Source organism: Phoxinus phoxinus (genome assembly GCF_949152265.1).
Source record: "Phoxinus phoxinus genome assembly, chromosome: 6".
Classification (NCBI taxonomy): Eukaryota; Metazoa; Chordata; class Actinopteri; order Cypriniformes; family Leuciscidae; genus Phoxinus; species Phoxinus phoxinus.
The window spans coordinates 26,997,422-27,020,830 of record NC_136881.1 but is presented as its reverse complement, the minus strand read 5'-3'; the positions used below and the strand labels follow the sequence as shown (position 1 = coordinate 27,020,830).

General features: G+C 38.9%; 1 protein-coding gene and 1 long non-coding RNA gene across 2 annotated transcripts in view; one reads left to right on the top strand and one right to left on the bottom strand.

Moving 5' to 3' along the window:
• Positions 1-1,244, top strand: part of LOC306999943 — an 82,923-nt gene extending 81,679 nt beyond the window's left edge. Inside the window, exon 5 of the long non-coding RNA XR_013797939.1 lies at positions 586-1,244. This is a non-coding gene — a long non-coding RNA (uncharacterized lncRNA). The remainder of the gene's footprint in view (positions 1-585) is intronic.
• Positions 1-8,353, bottom strand: part of hhip (hedgehog interacting protein) — a 38,831-nt gene extending 30,478 nt beyond the window's left edge. The window contains exons 1-3 of the mRNA XM_079615066.1: positions 7,636-8,353; positions 4,655-4,847; positions 554-695 (exon numbers count right to left, since the gene is read on the bottom strand). Coding sequence (XP_079471192.1) covers positions 554-695; positions 4,655-4,847; positions 7,636-7,905 — 605 coding nt within the window. The 5' untranslated portion in view covers positions 7,906-8,353. The remainder of the gene's footprint in view (positions 1-553; positions 696-4,654; positions 4,848-7,635) is intronic.
• Between the last annotated feature and the right edge of the window lie 15,056 nt (positions 8,354-23,409).

The following is a 23,409-nucleotide window of genomic DNA, read 5'->3' as shown; positions in this document are numbered from 1 at the left end:
ATAATTCATCCAAAACATGGCAATTTCGTCATTATTTAAGCACCCTCATGTAAATTTTGAATAATGTACCGGACCCTCTTTTCTTTTCAGATGCTTTCAAGTGTCAAAAAGGATGCAAAATAACTGTATAAGTAATCCATACAACTTCACTAGATTCCGATTCATCAAAAAAACATTGTTACTTCTCTTCTATACTCTCATCGACGATTCAAGGAGCACTAGGGCAGGTGTCAAGAGTTTTGTGAATATTTTTATCGTTTGTTAATTTTTTTATCGTATGACTTCAGAAGACAAGGTACTATATATTTCCTACAAGTCATGTGGACCATTAGCATTTTAAAGCTTGATAGCCCCATTTCACTTTCATTGTAGTGCAAAGATTGGCCAGAATATTCTTCATAAATTACCTCTTAATTTTCTCAGATTTTTGGGCGAACTATTCTTGTATGATTTAAAAACTCTATTGAATATACAATATAAGACAAACTAAGCTTAAATCAGAATTGTGTTTTCAACAGTTATTTAAAAAAATGTGTGTAAAACTTAAATATACCTGTTAATCCCTTCTATTTTTTCATCTAACAGGTAGTTGGAATCTCGGCGCAACTGCTTTCGGTGAAAATCTGGAAAGCACAGCCCACCGTCCTTCCTTCCATAGTACTGGCAGAACTCATCCACGTCGGCTTGGAACAGTTCTAAAAAACACAGACAGATAGACAACTGGTCTCAGCCTGAGATAGACACCACACAGGGTCCATTGATGATGTAATAACCTCCAAAACCAACTGAATCCCCTACAGTCAAAGCTGTACTCGAGTCAAGTATGTCCTCAGCCATCAGGCTGCTTATTGTGTGGGCGTTTTGGTGGTGATTCCGGTGCCAAGCTTAATTCCAATCTTGTCTATGGTGCATTTATGAAGTACTGAGTCTCAAATCAAGACATTTGTTTTTGCCTCTCATATCTGACAAGTGCAAGCCATGGTCATTCATACAGGTCCAGATCTTTAACCATTTGTTATAAACGGTCATATTTGACAGAGCCACATTGATACACACTTCTGAGTGCTAGAATTATGTGATGGTTGTTCCCCAGTGAGGTATTATAAACCATTTCAGACATGTGTGGTCCGTATGTTGAGTTTAATTAAACCCAAGAATCCCAAACGGTCAATGTTCAATCTGTATCTACTTCACTGTTATATTTTTCAGTAGAAACATGCAGGTCAAGTCCAAATAAATGATAAGTGCACACCCAAACTGATTGATTATATTTCAGAGATTAGGTTTGCTTGCTTACTTTCAGGGAAAACACCCTTATTTATTTCTCCAATAGTAGCCAAGATAATTCCACCATCTAGAGTTGAGGAATGCACAATGAAAAACCTGAAAAATTAAGCATGTTGCAAAAATAAATCGTGGTCAGTTTCTAGGAACCGTCTTCCTTTTAGCTGAATGAGTAGTAGGACGACAAGGGGAGAGAACAGGACTCGAGATCTTTAGCCGAGACCAGCGTGACCTAAAAACCACACTGATATGGTTACCACCTTAGCTAAACCCTCTCATGGGGAGCCGAGGAGTAGAGCAAATACAGCAGTGATAGAAACACAAACACACTCCTGTCCCTCCTTTCATCTCCAACGAGTCCCCCATGCTGTCTGAGGAAGGGGGCTACGGGTGGGAGTGAGGCAGCAGCACCAACAACAGAGGTGATAGGATATCCCTAAACATCTAAACACAACAGTGAGATCAAACACACAAGCACACCCACCACTAACTACACTCACACTGTCATGCCACCCACACACAAACCACAGTGGTTATCTTGGGCCTGCTGTTGTGAGAGGTAAGGGTCTGGGAGTTGTTGTCAATAGCTGTGAGGTCAGAACCTTTATGCAGTTCCCACACTTTTACATTTCCATAATTTTTCCATGTCCTTTCAATGTCAATGTTATTTCGGACTGTTGGATTAGTATTTTAAGAAATCATTTTGATTGATTGGGTCTGTGCTGATGAGGGGTGTGGATATATCTTCTCAAAACATTTTGGAGCAACAGGCCAAGTCTTAAACTTCTATTTGATTAGATTGTTCATCCAGTTCTGCAATAGCATTGCTGAATACTTTAAATGTATTATACAAATCATATCATTAATTGTAGTTTAATTACTTGCAGTTAGCTAAAATTATAACCTTATTTAATCAACCCAATTCATAACTTAGTTATAACCAAATCAAATAAGATTGAAAAGACAACTGTTATAAAATTAACTGAAACACTTTTTCTTAACCTAAGGGGACTGAAAGTAAACAGCATGAAAATATGAAGGCATGTTTTACTCTTGAAAACCAATCTGCAATCATGGTCTAAAAACATGCTTAAAAAAATATGTAAATGAATGAATCACATGAACTGTCTAATTTGAACAATTTATAACTTCCCCAAACATGGCAAAAACACTGTGTGGCCTTAACTATGGTCTCAGCCCCTCCACAATACTTTTGAGTTTTATTGTACTGGCCTACGAAAAACAGGACAGAGAGAAAAAGTCTCCACATCCTTAGCGCTATAGTTATACTTCCATCTGGTTATCTTCCAAAGCAACCTGGGTGGCCACCCAAAGTACTTGACATCTTGATGCACTTCAGCAGTTTTACATATACACAACCTTTATAGAAAAATAAATGTGTCATTCGTCACCACATATGCTGATTTGGGAGGCAGAGAGGGGAGGGGTAAAGTCTTTTGGCCCCGGCTCCTGTTCTCAGAGACTTTACCACTATTTTTCTCTCTCCCTCTCCTTCCCATACGCTTCCTCCTTCTGCAAAAAGTCGAAACGGACTGCACACCCTTATTTATCTGTTTTATGGAGGAAGACCAAGAGGTAAACTGTGTGTATACAGTGTCTGATTTGTTGGTCTATCCGTATTTCCGTGAGTGCATATGTGCGTGTTGCTCTCTGTTTGCATATCGGCCCCCATCTAATCTGTTATGGCTGCGCTGATAGGAAGAAGGTTTGGTCTGGCGGCCAGCTTTCTGCATACCATTCCATCTGATGGAATGCATCATGCAGCGAATGTTGCAACACTATAGAGCAGCTATGGGATGTTTGCTCCTGATGTCATTCATGTTTGGGAGAAAATACAAACCTCATGATGGGTTAGAGCTTTTCAGGTCTTCGAACTCCTCCCCTCTGCCATCTGTTCCCCCCCCACCCCACACACACACACATTTCAGAGGCCTTAATGTTTGTCTTTTCATTGAACGTAGCCTGCCACCAAGAAAAACAAACTGATTATATGTGAGCATTGCCTTGAACAGCCTTCGTTTTCCACTGCATCCTGTAAAGTGTGTGTGTTCTGCTGGTGAGCTGAGGTGTGAGTGTCAGTCATGTCTAGACCGTAGTCAGACCGCGCACACACACATACCCAGAGACAGATGCACATAAACACCAAACACATCTTGGCAGGCTGTGCTGACGTAAAATAAGATGCTTGCCAAAGGACCGAGGGGAAGAAACAGGTCATAAAATCATTCATTTACAGCTACAGATTTTCAAGCTTTGTTTGGGGCATGTGTCCGCCGATGTGTGTTTACATGTAAGCTTAACAACTATGATAAAGTTTGAAAAGCTATTACATGATTTTTGAGAGATCAAAATAGGGAACACTGAATGGACCTCAATGGTCAATGCCAATGTGGCAACATAAAGAAGGATTAAAGGTATTCATTTTTCATATTTACATATTTTCATGTAATTTAATCAAGATTGTCTTATGAGACTGCTTTAAGGTGGGATCTGAGCTAAGGCATGTTCTTGAGTTCTCCATTCTGTTTTTGAATTATCCATTCCGTTGCCATTGGATTCATTAATATTCAACAATAAAATATTTCATATTTAATTTTAAATGTAAAATATTTAAATTGTTACAATTTATATATTAAATTGCCTTGTATAATATTTTAATATTTTAAATGCTTATATAATACTATTCATTTAAAGCTTTTTTGTGATACTTAAGTCATTCCAAGAGTTAAAAAGAAAGAACCTGCAACAAGTGGTTCCTGAATGGCATCTTCCGCACATCAGATTAAACAACCTCTCTGTTTCAAAGTTTGCCATGCATATCTGCCACATATATTTGTTTTCACCCACAATAGGGGGGTTATGCGCAACAAACTTCTGTATTCTGTAAAACAGGTTACATCTCTTCCGGTTCAGGTCTTTTGTAAGTGCTTCATTAAATATAGAGCCATTTCACACAAACAAGCAAAGATGAGCATAACCAATGTCCAGTGCATATGCAGATTGATATGTAAAAGTTGTTTATTTTTCTTCTTCTCACTAACATTTAGATATGTTAGTGAGAAGAATAGTGGCAACAATAAAAATAACTAGAAAGGTTGGCTGATTACCTTAAAAATCCATAGATATCACCATAATTTCATACTGCCGGTAACACTTTCTCCAACAAGTGGATGCAATGAGACCTGTTTTCCTGTTTGTTCATGTGACGTTTGGCATAAAGCCTATAAAACTTTCCAGTCTGATTCATTAATCAACCTGAGGTCATTTCTTCAGAATAATTGTAATACATGTGCCAGAAGAGTTACTGAGGATCTTTGTGCAAAACTCTAGTACGTATTTAGTTTGTTACCTGGTACGTGTCCCCGGCAGGTGTAGTAGAACTCTTGGCAGTAGTCGTGGCATAAGCGGGGTAGATCTTGTTCTCTGTGTGGTGATTTTTCAAGTTTGGGTGAGTGGAAGAGCATCTGGGCATGTGGTGAGCAATGGGCACACTTAATCTCCTCCAGAAGTCTAGAACACTCTGTGTTATTGGTTGAGAAGATCTGAGGAGAGAAAAGGGTAGAACTGTGGTTCTAATTTAATGGTTAATTCATATTTTACTTATGCAACAAAGTTCTTCCTATATAATGACTGTATATCATTTTTTTTTTTAAACTATGCGGTTTGACACACATTTTTTGGGATGTTTTCTAGTTAATTGGATGCAATTCACATTCTAAACATCTTTCTTAACAAACACCACACATCCATGTGGACTTGATTTCTCCTGATTTGTTTATTTGAGCTCACAAACAGCTAAGCCAAAATTGCACCTCGCATGGCAGCTGAGAGCTGAACCCATGCTGGAGCGAACGGATCGAAATGAGGATACTCAAAATGTTTCTTAAGACACCAAGCTAAAGTAAACAGTAGATTAGGGCAGTGAAAATGAGCAGGCTTATTTATGTAACAAATTAGCTGTAATAAAAAAACAATGTAATCTGCTCCCTTCCTCAGACATGTGCCTGGGCCACAGCAGTCTGGTAAACCTCCCTCTCTCTCTGTGTGAGGTCCATGTGTAAACACCAATTTACAGATAGACGGGCACATCATTCCTGTGCTGGTATCAACAAATTAGCAGTCTGTCCAAGTCAATTAGACCAACACACCCAGCAGACAGCGTATAGACAGCCCAGCTCCTTCCTGGCCCACTGCTCTGCATAGTAAACCATTTGGACAGATTTCTTTGATTTTGATTCTCCAGATTCTTTCAAGTGAATCAAAACCATCTTTGTGCCTGGAAGATAAAACGGTGTCCAAAAATGTATTGACACCTCCATATGAACCAGATAGTTTAAAATGTTGTCAATTTTCAAGCTATGGTCTGTCTTGCAGTGGTTGGTGTGTTACCGTGGTCTGTGAGTGGCAACTCTCCTGCTTTAAATTGCCCATTGATTTAGTGAGCCATGGACTGGCACATGGTCCATGGAGAGAAGCATTTGTGTGCTCTCAACCATGCACTCTTCCCATATGTTGCTGGGATGGGCTCCAATGTTGCCATCAGCCTCACCAGCAACAAGAGGACCTTTGTTTTTTTTGTGTTTTCCAAAAAATGCCAAAAGTTGTTCAAAGCTGCTTCAAATCACACCACGGTCTACATCACATCCTTTTAATGTCATATGTAACTACCGTTGAAACATGCCAGTTCAAATAAGAGGCATATACGAGTTTAGGTCCAACTGTCCATTACTCAACAGAGATTTTGGGAGGCTTGTTAATAGCAGATCCTTAAAAGGTGTTGCTCGGCATGAAAATGGTAATATGTCTAAATTAGATGACTAATCTATTGATAGTTATGTTTATATAGTGAAATCTGAGCAGATGTTGGGATCATCCATCACAGCACACAATATCTTTTGTCACTGAAACTGACAGAACAAGCGTAAACAGACAAAGACTCATTTGAAAACAATTGCTTGTCATTAAGCAACAAACAATAAGGGCAGCTATACCCTCACAAGTTCTCAATAAAGTGCAGGAAAGGTGATCGATGATTGAAGTTACCGTAATTATAACAGTCAACAAATAGATTATTTAACGAATGAATCACCTGACATGAATCACGCAATTCACAGTTCTTCAACCCCCCCAAATGAAACCACAACTGAGTTAACTTCCCCACAAAACCTGTAAGCTTAGTATTGAACCGCTTAAGTGAAACCATTTTGGCCCTCTGGGAATTGATGTAAGTAAGTTTTGGGTGGGGAGCAGGACAAATGCTCCCTCTCAAAGGCATTAACCAACACTTGGACAGAGCCAAGGACTGGGGGTGAATGATGTTCTCCAGCTTCACCCATTAGTGAAACTAACAAACACAATGGTGTTGTTGTTATTCTTTTGCCATAAGCAAAAAGACTCCGTGTGTGGGCAGTGTAGTGGGGAGGAGGAGATGTCGACTCTTTTTTGTTCCATTCAGCCTCGCTCTTATTTGCATGACTTGAGCAAATTAAATGATGCAATATGGCTTTTTGTCACAAACCGACATGCGATGCCACCCAGCCGCGTATGTCGATTTGCGGAGGTTGTTTACATGAGAAAAGAGATTTCTCGGCATAGAATGTGTTCATTGATAAAACTATTGAGATGAATCTTCTCACGTCTATAGAAAGCCTCAGAAAGGTGCGATTCATTACCGATCGAGAGACATTTGTGTCCCATCTGTTTATGTAAATCGCATCCATCCAGCATGCTGTCAATGAAACATCAGCGTGAAAGTTGCGCAAAAATAGGTAGTGTATACAAACATTTAACTGCAGAAACACAGATTTTTGAGAGCCATTGTCTACAGATTAAGGAAACAATATTTTTGCAGCAGTGAAGCGATTTCATTCATACGCGTGCCTCGTGTTCGCGAGTGAATGCAGATCAGGATGGAAACACTGCACGCGTTCTTACCTCCGTCCGAGCTGTTTTAAAAAAATGTTTCCAATGTAAACATACGACGTACGTGTTTGGCAATTGCAAAAGGTCTCACCGTGTTTATCAGTGTCCCGTTCCATGTTTTTAAGACGCCGTGTCATGGTAAAACAAGTTCAACTTTTAAAAAAGCATCTCGAGACTTGTGCGTTCAATTTTCGCTGCACTCACTGTTCAATAAATGCGTTAAATGCATGCTACTGTATGCATACTGCTCACATGTAGGCTATCCATATGTTCATTACATGAATTCCCATTCTTCTTCTGCATACTGCTGTTACAAACATTTCATAATCAATTTGTGAACCAGTTGCCATAACAAAACTCGCATGATAATCACTTGCTAATTTGAGGTTGCAAGAAGCCTGAACATACCCGAGCATCTCTCCGATGGAGTATTTGATACGGAACCCTCCGGGACGGACAGCAGGACACGCGAGGATAGAGCCTGTGACAAACCTCCCCTCCACCGCTTCCCTCCAGTGACAGTTTTCTCTCCTTCTTCTTCAGGCGTTTCGGCAGACTTCCATCGTAACATCTCCTCCTCCTTGGACTTAATTCTCCTTTCTCGCCGAATTTCGCATCACCACATTCCCAAAAATTGGCCGCGACGGCCAACAAGAGCACAAATTGCAAATGCTTCATTTTACAGGGATTAAACCAAGCGAAACACGCGACTGCTCAGAAATAAATAGACTGCTGTATGACAGTCCCCACGCGTCCAGAAAGTTGTTATAAAATAACTAATTTAGACTAAGCAACTATTCGCTAATAAAGTAGCCTAGTCTGAATTAAATTATTGTTAGGATATTAAACAAACAAAAAAAATATGATAATAAATTAAGACAAGTGCTGGTTATGATGTTGTTATAAAAATAAAAAAAACTGATATAGTAGGCTATATTAATGCGAAATTAAATATATATATAATAAGAAAAGTGATCAGGTTAGGCCTATACAGATATCGTAGCAGTACGTCTCCTTGCCAAAAAGTTAAATCCCGTTGGTGCACAAAGGTTGATGCGTGTGATCAAAAGTTGCACTAAGTTGTCTGTTGCATGCTCTTCAGTGCACTCACATGTTTCTCTTTGCTCTTTCCACCTTCTTTTTAACCAGCGCGCGAGAAGGGGAACGCGCACGATGACGTCTATCCAGTCCGGGAACGCGCATCAATGGTGTAGCCTACGTAAAGAAAAGGTATTATAAACTATACAAGTGTAAGTAATTTTTACGGGGGGAAATGTTAAATTGCAGCAGTACAAACCAATTATCTTTATATTTACTATAAAATATTGATTTTTTTTTTAGCTGTAAGTAATCATTTATAACATGGCAGATGAACATTCCCAGATCATCACATTTGTTTAGATTGTTTTTATTTATTTTTTATTTTTGTTACCGGCTACAATGGAGTGTTTTATGTTCCATTTTATATTATTTATTTCATATTTATTGCATTATTTCACAGTCATGTGTCACCCTGATATTGTCTTTGTGTGTGGCACCATGCTCTGCGTTCATGTAATATCAGACACCACAAAAACCTATAAGTCTATAATAAATGTTACATTTAGCTTCAGATGTTGTTTTCTCTGCCTACCTGTGGCTTACACTGCTCTCTTTGCGTGTAAATGGCATGCTTGCACTTTTCAAGAGAAAATCATACATTGTAGTATCCTACAAGTTTATGTTTTTTTACACGTTGAAGCTTGTGGTATACATTTTAATGTTATTAGATATTATTCATATTAATAATAATATTACTAAAATCACTTACATTAATATTGTTAAGTGAGGATCAGTCGATTCCCCTCGATAAAAAAGCTACAATTAAATAGTGCAAAATATACAGTCACCAACAGTACAGTATAGTTTTCTGGCAACCACTGACCTGTTTTTACCATAAATGGGATCACTCTAAAAATTGCTGGGTTGTTTCAACCCAATCTTGGGTAAAATATGGACAAACCCAAACGTTGGGTTAAAAATGTAATGTACAAATTTAACCCAACGGCTGGGTTTGTCCATATTTTACCCAAAATTGGGTTGAAACAATCCAGCATTTTTTTATGCCCAAAAATGAAAATTCTGTCATCAGTCCCTCACCCTCATGCCGTTCCGAACCTGTATGACTTAATTCGTTTGAGGGAGAGATAACATGAGGGTAAATGATAGATTCCACTCAATTTTACTATTATTATTACACAAAAAAGAAAATAATTTATACCCTTTGCATTTGCTCTTTAGTTCAAAGTCATAGACTTTGTGGATTTAGATGAGGAAATGGTTACTGAATAACCTAAACGCAACACATGAGTTAATGTAAATCTGTACTAGATCTCTGTAATACATTATCTCTCCTGTATTGTATATTTATTTATGCACTTGCTCAATTAATTATTTCTATTAGATGCTAACATACAATGGCTCTGTAGGAGATCAGGGGCTACAGCAGGACAGTTTGTTGATCTGAGTGTCTGACACTCTTACGTTAACAGAGTTGTGAGAATGTCTGGCATTCTTGCTCTTCAGAGGGTTTCTGATAAGACTGAGCCAAACGCAGGACAAGTCTTCTTTTCTTCTCATCTATAGAGAGATCTTCAGATTGCAGGTCCAGAGGGGAATATCCTCTCAGAACAGACCTCAGTTGCATTAGTTGCAATCAGTCGCATTACCGCACCTGTTCATCCTTGGGGGTCTTGACCAGAACACTGGCTGATTATCAGCAGAGATCAGGAGTTGCAGGAATCCACAGTGATTGGACTGTTGGGTAATTATGTAAATGGCCCTGAGCGTTGAATAGCCTGCCACCATATCCAGCCAGGCCTGCTCTGTGTTCAGAAGCGGGCCAGCCTATTTGATCTGTCTTGTTGCATGGTAAATATGACATGATTCACATAGGGTGCTGACGTGATTTACATAGGGTGCAGAGGCAAAGCTAAGGTCCTTGAGAGATGACCAGTCCAGAGTGACATGAAAACATGTGCGATACAGCTGTGGTTTGGGAATACATCTGCTCGGAGAGATAGAACCCTTCCCATTGTGCAGAAGCTCCAATATTCTTCAGGATATTCTCGCCTTCTTAAAGCACTGATATTATGGCTACTTACCAATTCCCTGTAAGAAGGCAACATATATTCACACACATCTGAGAATAACAAACTGTTCCATATTTTGGTGACTCAATAAGAATTTATGAGTTCTAAAATGACGTATTAAGCTATTTTTTAATCATTGCTGTTGTGACACTGTGCCTATTACAACACCATCAGTAATATTTAAGCTTTCTATTAGACATTATGAGTAATTTGTAACCCTTTCCATGTCCCCGTTTCAACAAACAACAGATGGCAAAATGAGATTTTGTTATGAGAAAACTCTTAAAGTTTCAATTTCAAGCAAAACCGCAATTTCACATATGCTCTGATTTAGTACAGAGGACATTAACAACAATATGCGCTATCCTTTTGGTTTTTATACGAGAAGTTATGCCCTAACCAGAACCTAATATATAGTCATCAATTGAGGTTGGAGATGGCAGGATATTTCTTGCTTTGTCATTTGGGAAAGTCCCTGGGTTAGATATGTTGTCTCATTCAGCAATAACAAGGCTCAGCTTTGGTCCAATAGCCCTCGAAGAAAAATACTCCACCAAGGGGTGGATAGTCCCTGACCACACAGAATCCAGTAACACCCTTGAACTCACAGATCAGAGGTGGCAAACCACACTCAAGAAAATATCTTAAGAGGCATGAGAAAAGGTGACAATGTCCTGTTGACACCCATTTGTCAATGTTCTTCTTAAATGGTGCCTATCTGTGTATTACATCAAATGTCTTTTTGCACACAGCACAGTTTAATAGCAGGAGAACTGCAAACCATTTGCCTCCATCACTGAAAGTATTTCAAGAAAAAAGTTTCTCATGTACAATGAAAACCGGGCTGCATTTACTTGATTAGAAATACAGTAATATTGTGAAATATTATTTCAATTTAAAAGAACAGTTTTCTTTTTGAATATATTTTAAAATGTGATGCATCCCTGTGATGGCAAAGCTGACATTTTTAGCTGTCTTCAGTGTCACATGATCCTTCAAAATCATTTTTTAATGCTGATTTGGTGCTAAATAAACATTTCTTATTATTAGCAATGTTGAAAACAGTTTTTGATGCATAATGGTCACATTGAAAATGTTTCTTTTCAGGTTTATACATTTAATTTCAATCTAATAGTGTGTAGGAATAAAAGAGACATTTAAAGGAATAGATCAACCAAAATGAATCGCAATATTTTTCCAAACCTGTATGACTGACTTTCTTTCTTTCTTTCTTTCTTTCTTTCTTTCTTTCTTTCTTTCTTTCTTTCTTTCTTTCTTTCTTTCTTTCTTTCTTTCTTTCTTTCTTTCTTTCTTTCTTTCTTTCTTTCTTTCTATCTTTCTTTCTTTCTTTCTTTCTTTCTTTCTATCTTTCTTTTTTTCTTTCTTTCTTTCTTTCTTTAATTTTTCAGAATATCTTCTTTTATTCCACAGAAAAAGAGTGCTCACAGTTTTGGAACAACAAGAGGAAAATGAGTAAAGGTGACATATTTTTCATTTTTGGGTGGACTATCACTTAAATTCAAAGTATTATTCAGATTCCAGGCTTCAGACAGCAATAATATAAAATCCTTTTATAATTATGCAAACCAAATGTTGTATTTATAACAGTGTATAATACTGTACATTATCCACAGTATAAATGGGTCTTTACATAAAACTTACAGAAACTATTTATAGGGTCCCTCGCAAGGGGATCATCATATTTGGGTATATAACACAATAAAAAAATTAAAAATAAACATTCTTCAACCTACTCTCCCTTTTTCGTATTTCAGCACTAACAGTAATTGTCTTTGGTTTCATGTACAGGCTTTTATATTCAGAGAGAATGGAATGTGTTCATAATGTTCTCAGTAGTTGTGACATGGCTAATGAGGTCCCGCCATCTGTTTATGAACGTTGTGGAGAGAGAGAGAGAGAGAGAGAGAGAGAGAGAGAGAGAGAGAGAGAGAGAGAGAGAGAGAGAGAGAGAGAGAGAGAGAGAGAGAGAGAGAGAGAGAGAGATTCAGTAGCTCTTTCCAGCAATGGGTGCAGGCCCTGGTTTCCACTTCAATGACTCTAAACACATAAGGATGTTTTAAGTGCGGTGACTTAGACAGAGAGCCAGCTCCCAGCGAGTGTGTGAGAGAGTGAGTGAGTCATTGGTTGCACTGGGCCGTTTGCCCGGGATCAACAACCTCTAAATCATTGGCCTTTGCCATTGGACCACACGAAGTTTCCTTCATTCCCGTCTTTTACTCCGCTTCAGTTTGACTACCTGCCTCTGTTCGTATCGCTCTGTTTTTTCCCGAAACGTAGTCACATCCTCCTCTGCCATTTCATCTTTCACCTTGGCATCTGTGTATCTCCTCTTCCCTAATTCCCTTTTTTAATCCTTTTGATAATCTTTTCGTCTTTCTCCTGGCTCTTTTGTCACCCGTTTCTCTTTCATTTATTTGTTGTTGTTTTTTCATGTTAAATGAATATTCTTGGTAAAATTGAAGAATGATGGCATAATATTAATTACCACAAAAAATAATTAATGTTGTCCCTCATTTTCTTCAAAAATAAACTAAACTCTGGGTTACACAAAAGTCTTTGCAATGCATGTGAATGGGACCAATTCATTATTTCCAATGCATGTGAATGGGACCAATTCATCCAACTATTTCTGTGTAAAGTCACAATATACAATTTTGGAACTTGGACAATGTAAACTCCAAAATGAAAAAAAAGATGCATACAGTGCAATTTTTGCACTCAAACTTATTTTAAATCACTCAAAAATAAATGTACTCATCCTCACTTCTTTCTTCTGTAGAACAAGATATTCTGAAAACATTGTTTTGGACCCCATTGTTTTTTTTGGATCCTATTGACTTTTATCACCAGTTGAAACTCTTCAAAATGTCTTATTTTGTGTTCTACAGATAAAATACATTTAAACAGGTTTGTAAGAATATAATTAGGGAAGGAAAACATCTAGGGAATGTTACCATGACCACTTAATGTAAACTCCAAAATTATTGTAAAAAAAAAAAAAGAGCTTTATATAGCTCAAATAATTTACAGGTTTTAAAAGAAGAAATACTGTAAGTTTTTTCCCAATAAAATTATAAGCTTCACATTTCTGCTTTTAAGTCCACAAAAAGAACCTGTAAGTACCTCACCTTAAAATTTTGAAACCAGAAAGTCAAGACGCTGCTGGATTAGGTAAATAACTGTTAAAGGGGTGATGAACTGAGAAATACAATTTTCCTTGATTTTCCTTATATGCCTTTTGACATATAAGAGGTCATCATACTATAAGAATATCCTATAAGTTTCAAAACTGAAAACTTCCTTGTTAGTCCAATAAAAGTTTTTATTGACACCATGCAGGCACAGCGAACGACAGGTTATCAAAGTGGGGATCTATGACTTCAAAGGGTATCAAACACCGTCTCCGCATAAGAAGATTGCGCCTGCCGCGTCTAGTTATACTCTTGATCACTTTGTGTCCATTCGCGCGTCAAGAGCGAAATTGACGCGCGTAAAAACATAAATTTGAAGCGGGATTTACGCGCGTCAGAGGCGAAAGTTCCGAAACCCGTTGGCGGCCATCTTTTTACAACATGTCTGATGTTGATAGATAATTTAAATAGTTGTAAACTAGCAGCGAGTTAGTAGGTCAATAACGTGACACAAAAGTGAAATTTGTATATCTTACAACTTACCAGGTTGTACAATCTCCTCACTTATCTTCTTCCTAGCGAGGTCCTTTTTGTTCCTGTCTCTTTAAAAGTATGAACTTGAGTCATATAATTCCGGGTGACCACTCAAAGCTAAAATTAGTTTATCCTCCATTTTCCGAGTGACTTCGAGCAGGAGTTTGTTATGCTATGTCACTTTATGCCACGTGAAGCAAGCAGGCTCCTGATTGGTTAATGCGGCGCGATTTAACGCAGAAGTTCAGATTTTTCAACTCGGGCGGCAGACGCGAATTCGCATCAAATGCGTGAATGCTCAAAAAGCACTACATGAATCATTCGCGCGTAACGCGCTTAACGCGCCAGAATGAGGCATATTCGCGTCTACCGCGCTGCAGGAATTTTTTACGCGCGTAACGCGTCTTTGCATTGACTTAACATTGAAATCATTCGCGCCTGACGCGCTATTCGCATCCGGTGTGAACGCACCATTAGCCCCACCCACCGATTTGCGCCTTACATGCAATAGCTATAACATAGGCCTACGAGGTGATAATACCGGATCGAGCTACCAAGCAATAAACATGCCGTTTACGAAATATTGTGCAGTGCCTGGTTGTGGAAGAAAACATTCGGATTCCAATATTAGGAATTCGTGGTTAAACTTTATTAAATCAGTAAACCAGTCATAATTTCCGACACATTCTTTGCAAACAGACTTTTACGACACGGATCTGCCTGCAACGCCACAAACATGTAAGAAACCATGTTTATTATAATGCCTGATCTGTGATCAGTGATTTCTGATGTGTAATTATTCAAGGTCAGATAGATTATCTTTCTCTCAAAATCGTTCAATACTGTTTATGTATCAGTGGCTAAAAGATCAACTTCACATCGTTTATCTTAGTAGGATGAAAATAATCTTATTTAAATTGTGATTAAATTATATACAGAAAGTGATCAAAGACCACTCCCTTTCCAAATCGCCCAAGCTGTCAATCACACAGCGTGAGTTTATCTGGACATTTGTCAAAAAACTCGTTATGAAATCAATGACGCTCTTACACTGCACAACGAAGCTCTTACTGTATTTACATCGTGTTTGCATTGTTATTTGGTGAAAGTATTCGTGAGAGTTAAATGACGTTGCAATAATGAGATCTTTATTCACGCGATCAACAGACTTTATATCATCTGCTCAATGCTCATCACTGCAACCTTTCATGTGATGGAATAGATTTAAATATAATGCTTTAAACAATGCTTTTCACGATTTGTTAATCTCGATAGCTGTAATAGTAAAAACGTAGTAAATGTTTTCGAGAGAGTTCCACACGTAATACTAGCTATTTCATATGCAAACATGTAAGCAAATCACAGCAGTGGGCGTTTACACTGAAGTTTCACAGCAGCCCCTTAAAACAGAGCGTTCAAATCAGAGGCTAAAATCAGGCTAGGAAAAGTGCCTTTTATTTCCACATTATGACAATTTTTTTATGTAAAAATCATACTAACATTATAAGGGCACCCCAGGCAACATTATAAAATAATAAAACAATCCAGTTCATGACCCCTTTAACACAACACTTGATTCTTGTTCCCCCTCTTTTATGTTAAAGCCAAAGAGTGATACTTCTTTTTGGGAGCAAGAGTGTAGACTTTGCTCTAGGGAAGGAAACGGATCAGTGTGGTGTTGGATTCGGTTCTTTACAGGAAGCACAGTCCTATCAAGAGCACAGATTAGTGATCGGTATGGCAAAACCAGGCCTCTCAAGAGACTCCACCAAAGTGTGACCCAAAGCTGTTCCCTGACCTGTGCGTAATGCTGTTTTTTCATCATAGAGGCATTCATTTACCACACACACACTCCCGACACCACTACCACCCCATCACACGCACACTCACACATGCCTTTCATCATCCATGACCATCTCTTTCTGATTCCTCCGCAGACCAGAGGGAACCTGCTCTGCTTACTATGAGGTCTAGCGGATTGGATAATGTCAAATAAACCACATCATTTATGTCCATTTTATGCTTGGCCTCCCAAATTTCATTCTGATCACACAAAGCTTCCCATCCTGAAAGGTTAGCATAGGGTTAGCACACAGATGGATTTTCTTTTTCTCATTCTTTTTTTCCTGTCCCTAGGCTAATTATTTGTAAACGGTTCCAGTAGGGGCCAACGGCACTACCCAAAGTAGACCCATAGATTTGCCTCCCATATGTCAGTGCAAATTGCAGCAGGGGCTTCGTTCTGATTTTGCATCTCTGGCTTTACTGCAAATGAGTTGAAAGGGAGGAATGGGCCACGAGCATGTTGTGTTGTGCGTAGCAGCATTGATGGTGGTCCTTCAACATGATCCCACCAGTGCCCCACGCTTGGCCCATCTGTTCCGACTCGGCCTACTCAAATCTCTATCAGACTTCTACTGTTTTATGAAACCCAGACTGGCAGGACACTCCACCAGTGTTGACCAAATCTACCGCCAATGTGCTTCTGACAAACAATGTGGGAGTTCACTGCTCCTCAGATCTGAGAAAAATAAAAGATGTACAAATTAGCACCGCAACATATTTTGAAGCACACAACAACAACAAATTACCTCACTTTCTTTCTTTTGTGGAACAAGATATTGTGAAATATTTTATTTTTGGCCATACAGTACAATTAAAGTTAATAGGGGCCCATGCAAAACTGACCCCATTGACTCCATTTGGACCCCATTACATGGACAAATAGCCTGCAGTTGAAACATTCTTCATAATATCTTCTTTTGTGTTCTGCAGATGAAAGAAAAACATCTAGGGAAGAAAATGGATCAGTGTGTGGTATTGAATTCAGTTTCTTATAGGAAGTGCAGGTCTGTACAGTCAATAAAGGAATGTTTATATACAACGTGCAGTGTTTCCGTGACTGTCTAAAGCACGAGAATACAAGGCACGTAGCATCTAGCAGTAACATTCTAACATCACATCATTTCACACTGTACAAGTTTGGCACCGCAATACAGAGTTGATATCGCAGATGCATGCCTCCAGAGCAGGGTTTCATAACCCTGGGTAAAAACAGTGCAACCGAAGATGAATGAAAGTCTTAAGGATTTGGAATAACACGAGGATGAGTAAATAACAGAATTACAATTTTTGGGTGAACTAACACTTAAAGGGTTAGTTCACCCAAAAATGAAAATTATGTCAGTAATTACTACAGGTTCTGATCTACAATGTGTGTGGGAATCTGAAATGTGACATGGAAACAATGTTGACTCAGTCTGCTTTTTTTTCCAGTAAGAGCGGGTGCCCAGATCAGATAGTGCCGAGAGGCTCAGATACACAGTGGGCAGGCGGTAGATTGGTCCAGTGTGCTCCGTGCTGAGCTCTCACTTTCATCTCAGTTCAAAAGGTCATAGGTTTGTAACTGCACCATGTTTTATTATCCCAGTGAAAGGTCTGAGGTCTCATTCGCAGAATAATATTTCCCAACTTAGCCCTCCGGCTATTCTTTTATATCAAAAACCAAAGTGAAAACTTCCCTTTGACGTGAATCTTATTACCAGGAATGACTCATTCCACTAGTAAGCTCAGCTTTCTACATTTATATGTTTTTGTTACATCTTTTTTCTCCTTCAAGCAGAAGGTAAGTCCAACAGAAACCATAGAACAACAGCTTCAGAGTATTTTTTCCATCCTGCCACCCTGAATGGAACACAAACTGCGGCTGGTGTTGTATTTGCTGATACAGTTCATGGTGGGTATTTGGTTGTACAGACAGTGCAGGTCAAGCATTCACATTGAATTTCTTTTGTGCCCTCCCGTGTTGCTTCACTCCATTTGGTCTGAAGTGTTTTCCTGAGTATTTCGAAAAATTGCTGACAGTCAAAGCGTTTGCTATTTATGCGTCTGTTATTTCTATTATATATGGGTGTTAGTGAGGTCTGCCTGAAGGTTCTCATTAGCTAGCTCCCGGGTGACGCGGGTGTCAGGGTGTTCCTCCAGGTCCACCCAGCAAGCGGTGGCTTGAGCCAATGTGATTGCGCTAGTGGGACCGGGGCCTCAGACTTTTCCCAGCAGGGCCTTCACCCTCATGAGCAGTGGGGTCATCACCCTGTCTAACAACCACATGTCTTCTGTCATTCCTTAGCTTTGTCATGGAGCCAGAAAGAGCCATGGGACAGTCTGTTCTGCTGAACCTCAGTAGGAATATGATCACTTCATGTTCTTTAACTTACTATCGTTTATGTACAACCCCATTTCCAGAAAATGTGGGACATTTTGTAAAATGCAATGAAATCATGAATCTGTGGTTTGTTATTTCTGTTAAACCTTTATTTAACTGACAAAAATACAAATAAAATATTTCAAATGTTTTCACTGCCCAACTTAATTGTATTTTGGAAATATAAACAAATTTTGATTTCGATTGCTCACTTCAAAAAAGTTGTGAAAGAGGCTAAATAAAAGTGAAAAGATCGAATATTCAAGTTAAACAGTGTTAAACAGTCCAAAATAAGCAGATGTACTGGTAAAACAGTAGGTGAGGTATCATGCATCAGGTAAAAGAGCATCCAGCAAAGGCTCAGATGGGTCATGGCTCACCACCTCCCATTTCCCAATGCAAGACTGCACATAATGGTCTTTCACCATCTACCATACATAATATTATGAAAAGATTCAGGGAATCCAGATAAATCTCAGTCTGTGTATAGGGCAAGGCAGAAAAACCTTGTTGAATATGTGTCACCTTCGAGCCCTCAGATGGCACTGCATGAGAAACCATCATGCTGCTGTGTTAAATATAGCCACATGGGCTCAGGAGTACTTTGGAAAACTGTTGTCTCTTTACACAATCTGCAGTTGTATCAAGAAATGTAACTTGAATCTGTTTTGCAAGGAGAAATCTATACATCAATTATATGCAGAGATGCTGCTGAGTTCTCTGGGCCCGAGCTCATCTTTTATGGTCCAAAATACAGTGGAAATGTGTGCTGTGGTCAGATATGTCCACATTTCAGCTTGTTTTAGGGGGAAATGGTCATTGAAAATATGAAAGGGAAAAATGTTTGTGATGTTATAGAGGTGCATACATTTTTGGTCAAGATCTTGTATTGACAATGCAAGAGTAGAGCACTCTGTAAAGTTCAGCACATTCCAAAGACTTTCAATACATTTAATTTAAACTCAGGACTCTGGACTCAGAGGTGCCAATTCATGTGTGAAAATTATTCTTCATGCTCCCTCCCAACCATTCTTTCACAATTTGAGCCTGATGAATCTTGACATTGTCATCCTGGAATATGGCCATGATATGTCTTCTTACATGGCTGTTTAAGAAATGAAAAGCTACACACTTAAATCATATAACTAGAAACATAATAATCACAACAATAATAATCCAAGCATAGGCTCTTCTTAAGCATATGCCTATTTAAATCCAAACAGCAACTTTTTTTTTTCTTTTTGGCTGGGCAGTGTAAATACATATACCAAAAAAAACAAAACATATATTACAAATGGCTTATACGGATTCTCTCTCACACAAAAACATTGTTAACTCACAAATACACTCAGTTTCTGAACAAACATCATCCCCTTCTGTTGTCCTCGGACCACTTCAGCCTGGCAATAAATTAGGCGGTGCCAATAACTATAAACAGACACTAGGTCCTGCTGCTTTTGTGCTGGAAAGCCCATTCTGTAAATATCCAAGAGAACAAAGTATAAATCTGGACAAATGCAAACCCCAGGTTTATCTTAAGCTAATTGCAAAGACACAGGGCTGTGGCTTAAGCTAGCTGTGGTCTGCGCCACATTTGCTGCATTCCAGATGCTGATAGCACCAGCGGACCACCAAAGACACAAAGTACCCTTTATTGACTTAAGATGTATATAGACTCAGATAAAGGGCTTTGCTATACATTGACTGCCCATTTTGTGGCTTGCCAGTAGGGGTGGGTAATTGTTCACAATAATGATATATATTATATATATATATAAATTCTGATTCTGCTTTAAATAAGGTTTTTTATATCACAATTTTTGATACCATTGAAATTTCTAAATTTTTGTCACCAATTTCAATATCACAAAAAACTACTACTGTAGACTATAGGCTAAGTAAAAAAAAAGTTTACTGAAGACAAGTAAACAGTCAGTTAAAATAATAACAAATAAACTAAATACAAGTAATAGGACAACAAACTACAATAGAAAAAAAATATATAAATAAATTGCATAAAGTAAACAAATGTATAAAAAACTGCATCTTCACTGTGTAAATTAAATATTCATATTCTTATTAAAGTTACAAAAGTGATTCAGTCAAGAGCAGTGAGAGATTTTCTCTTTTTTGTTGTTTGATTAACCTTAATGACATAGATGACAGCAGGTTTGAAAACTGTCACTTTAAGACCGACTGCACGGATCAAGTATACTTGTGTGTTTTCTTTCTCAATTTTTTACATTCACTTAAGACATAAATTACATTACTTGCAAAGATAGGCATTGTGACACACTGTTCATGTGTATTTAACCGTTCGAGCCCAATTAGACAGCAAAAATAACTCAGTTCTACCAAAGACTCGGGAGGCAAAATGGTGTAACAAAGCATTAATTTATTAACAGCCCCGCAAGCAAATATTGTGTTTTGAAGTTCTTTGGCGTAGGCCCCGTCCGTACCTCACGATCAGAGGGTAACGGAATCTACATTTCCTGCCTGAAGACGAAGGCAGGGGCGCAGCCGACCCCCTGGGAGGTGTGGGAAGGGACCATCCTGGTGGTGGTGGGGAGGAATACCGATCTTTTATACAAGTAATAGAACACGATTAGATGTGAAGGTAATAAGTGACGTAACAATTGAGTCTTCCTGTCAGAACTTACGCTAGAGCTTTAATTTCTCACGCACTCTATGAGCAGCAGCTTCATGTGTGCATGAAACAGTGCGCGCATACAGCAAAATTGGTTCTCTTTCGTTGGTTCAACGGTTTAAAATCACTTGTTTTTAAACCGTAATGCTTAAAAACACATGCAAGCGATAAGCTTTCATGAAGATGCAGCTCAGAAATGTCATGTGGAGCGGAACCGCAATATAATTTTTTTTTCCAAAAATCTTTACCGGTTGATATTGCCCACCATACATGACAGTGAGGTCTGTGCTTCCAGAGCAGAGCAGTTTTCTGTTGCTGCCTCTGGTTCTTTTCTGTCTCTTGAAGTAGAAACCTAATGTGAAAAGGAAACCTGTATACCCTGTTAAACCGCAGCAATTTATGTGCATATTATATATTTTGGCTTACAGTATCACATGTCATATAAGCACCTAGGTAAAACTCAGCATAACAATGTTGTTCAGAAATGCTCCTGGAAGTTCCCAGAGACAAGATGTGCTATATTCTATCAGAAGATTCCGGCACAAACACATCGGGAGAACAGTATGTGAAAAGGGATCAAGAAAAGAAACATACTGTATTATTCAGAGCTGTCATCACTTTTTGAGTGTTGTGTGCCACAGATGGGAATTTTCCATTGTAATGCATGGCCTGAATACAAAATATTGAGAATCAGCTAATGAAGCGTACATATCTAATCCAGAAATAATTAATCTTAGGATCTGTGTGTGTGTTTGTGTGTGTGTGTGTGTGTGTGTGTGTGTGTGTGTGTGTGTGTGTGTGTGTGTGTGTGTGTGTGTGTGTGTGTGTGTGTATCATATCACACATCCTTCCAGTGTTTCTAATCAAGTAGCATTTGCATGCGCCCCTTTGATTCTCACAAACCGAGGCTGTCTCCGCCGTTCTTTGTGCCAAGCAACAAGGCCACAAGGTGTGTTTTTTATTAAACGTTTAATGAGCTGAGACATTACAATCGGATGCATTTGGCCCACCAAGTTTGTGAAGTTCTCTCAACGAATCTGCTTCACTGAGTTCACACGGCCTGTTTTGATGAAGCAACAAAGAGGTTAATCAATCATCAATCACTGCTGTGCGCAGAGGAACTCTCAAAGACCTTTCAACACTTGTCTTTCCTTTAGGAGGGCCCTTTTTCTATCGCTCTCAACCTGCGGTTTCCAAGCCGCTTTGAGGAAGAGTCGCCTGCCAAATATGAGCACTTTGCAGAGTCCAAATATTTGTATGGTCAATTGGACAGTGTACTGTTGCGGTTGCAGCCCACGAGTCATATCCAAACACTCTTGAGCTTTCCGAGAATTAACTCTTTAAATTACACGCCATAGTGCTCCGATGAAGGATATAGGTGTAGATAAGATGTAGATATAGATAATTTGACTCGAATTGCATGGCGGAAAATATTTAACCTGCCGACTTTCCATGTTTAGGAACAGTCAGCAAGGACTATTTGTTGCAGTGTAGTTTGTAATCTTTGTTAACATGAGATTGTGGGATTGTCGCTGCAAAATTATGGCTTTCTCCTTTGATGTTAGGTTGCAGACAAAACGGTCGAACTCTGAGTGAACTGTTTTTTCTGAGCTCATAAGCAGTTACCTCACACCTAAATGCTTTTGCTTCTTTTCATCTTCCCAGGCTTCCTTTTCCCGTTTTTATGAATGGAATGCACTGAAAGGTCTGCACAGACAATTATTGTCGCAATGCAGCTTCAAGTAAGACATGATGTTAATTGCAGTGGACTTCAAAGTCACGCCCTGCGCTGAACGGCAGGTGAGGCCTTTCCCGCACATTCCATATAAGGATTTCTGCTCAAAGACCTCACATTGCACTGGAATGTCCTGGCCGCATAGGTTGCATGTTCGACCTGGAGCATTGTTATAATTTAGATTGCATTTGTATGACTTTATATGTATAATTTCGAGTAAATCAGGTGGTCCTTTAGCGATAAGGGAATACAAATGCCCCTCTGTTTAGGAATATTATTTTCAACACTCACCACAAAGAAGCTGAACAGTATACAGATCGTGTCTCGACAATTGTTTAGCGAATTGTTTGGACTACCAGTCTGTCACATCATCTTAGGCCTGACTAAATATTTATCAGTTCAGTGAAAAGAGAGGGGGAAAAAGCGTCATTTGTTCCATCGGCTCTGTATGTTTGGTCCTGGAGGACTGGAGTTGTGGAGCGGACCTCTGTTGGAGCTGAAGTTGACCCTGTTTATCATTTAGAGGCCCCTAGACTGATAGAAGTGTTATTGACCCAGGGGCCATGCGTGGCATGTTTGGGATCTGCTGAGTATATCTCAAGCGTTAATCTATACAACACAGCCAATTATAGTCAAGGAAGGCCAAACAATACAATCCATCAGTCAAGGGAAAGATTGGGGGGTGGCCAGTGGCCTGAGTGTAAACCAACCAACCTGGGCACGCCAAGGGTCAGTACCAGTGTTTGATTGTGTTATTTAGTCTGGGTTCATTTTGCTGT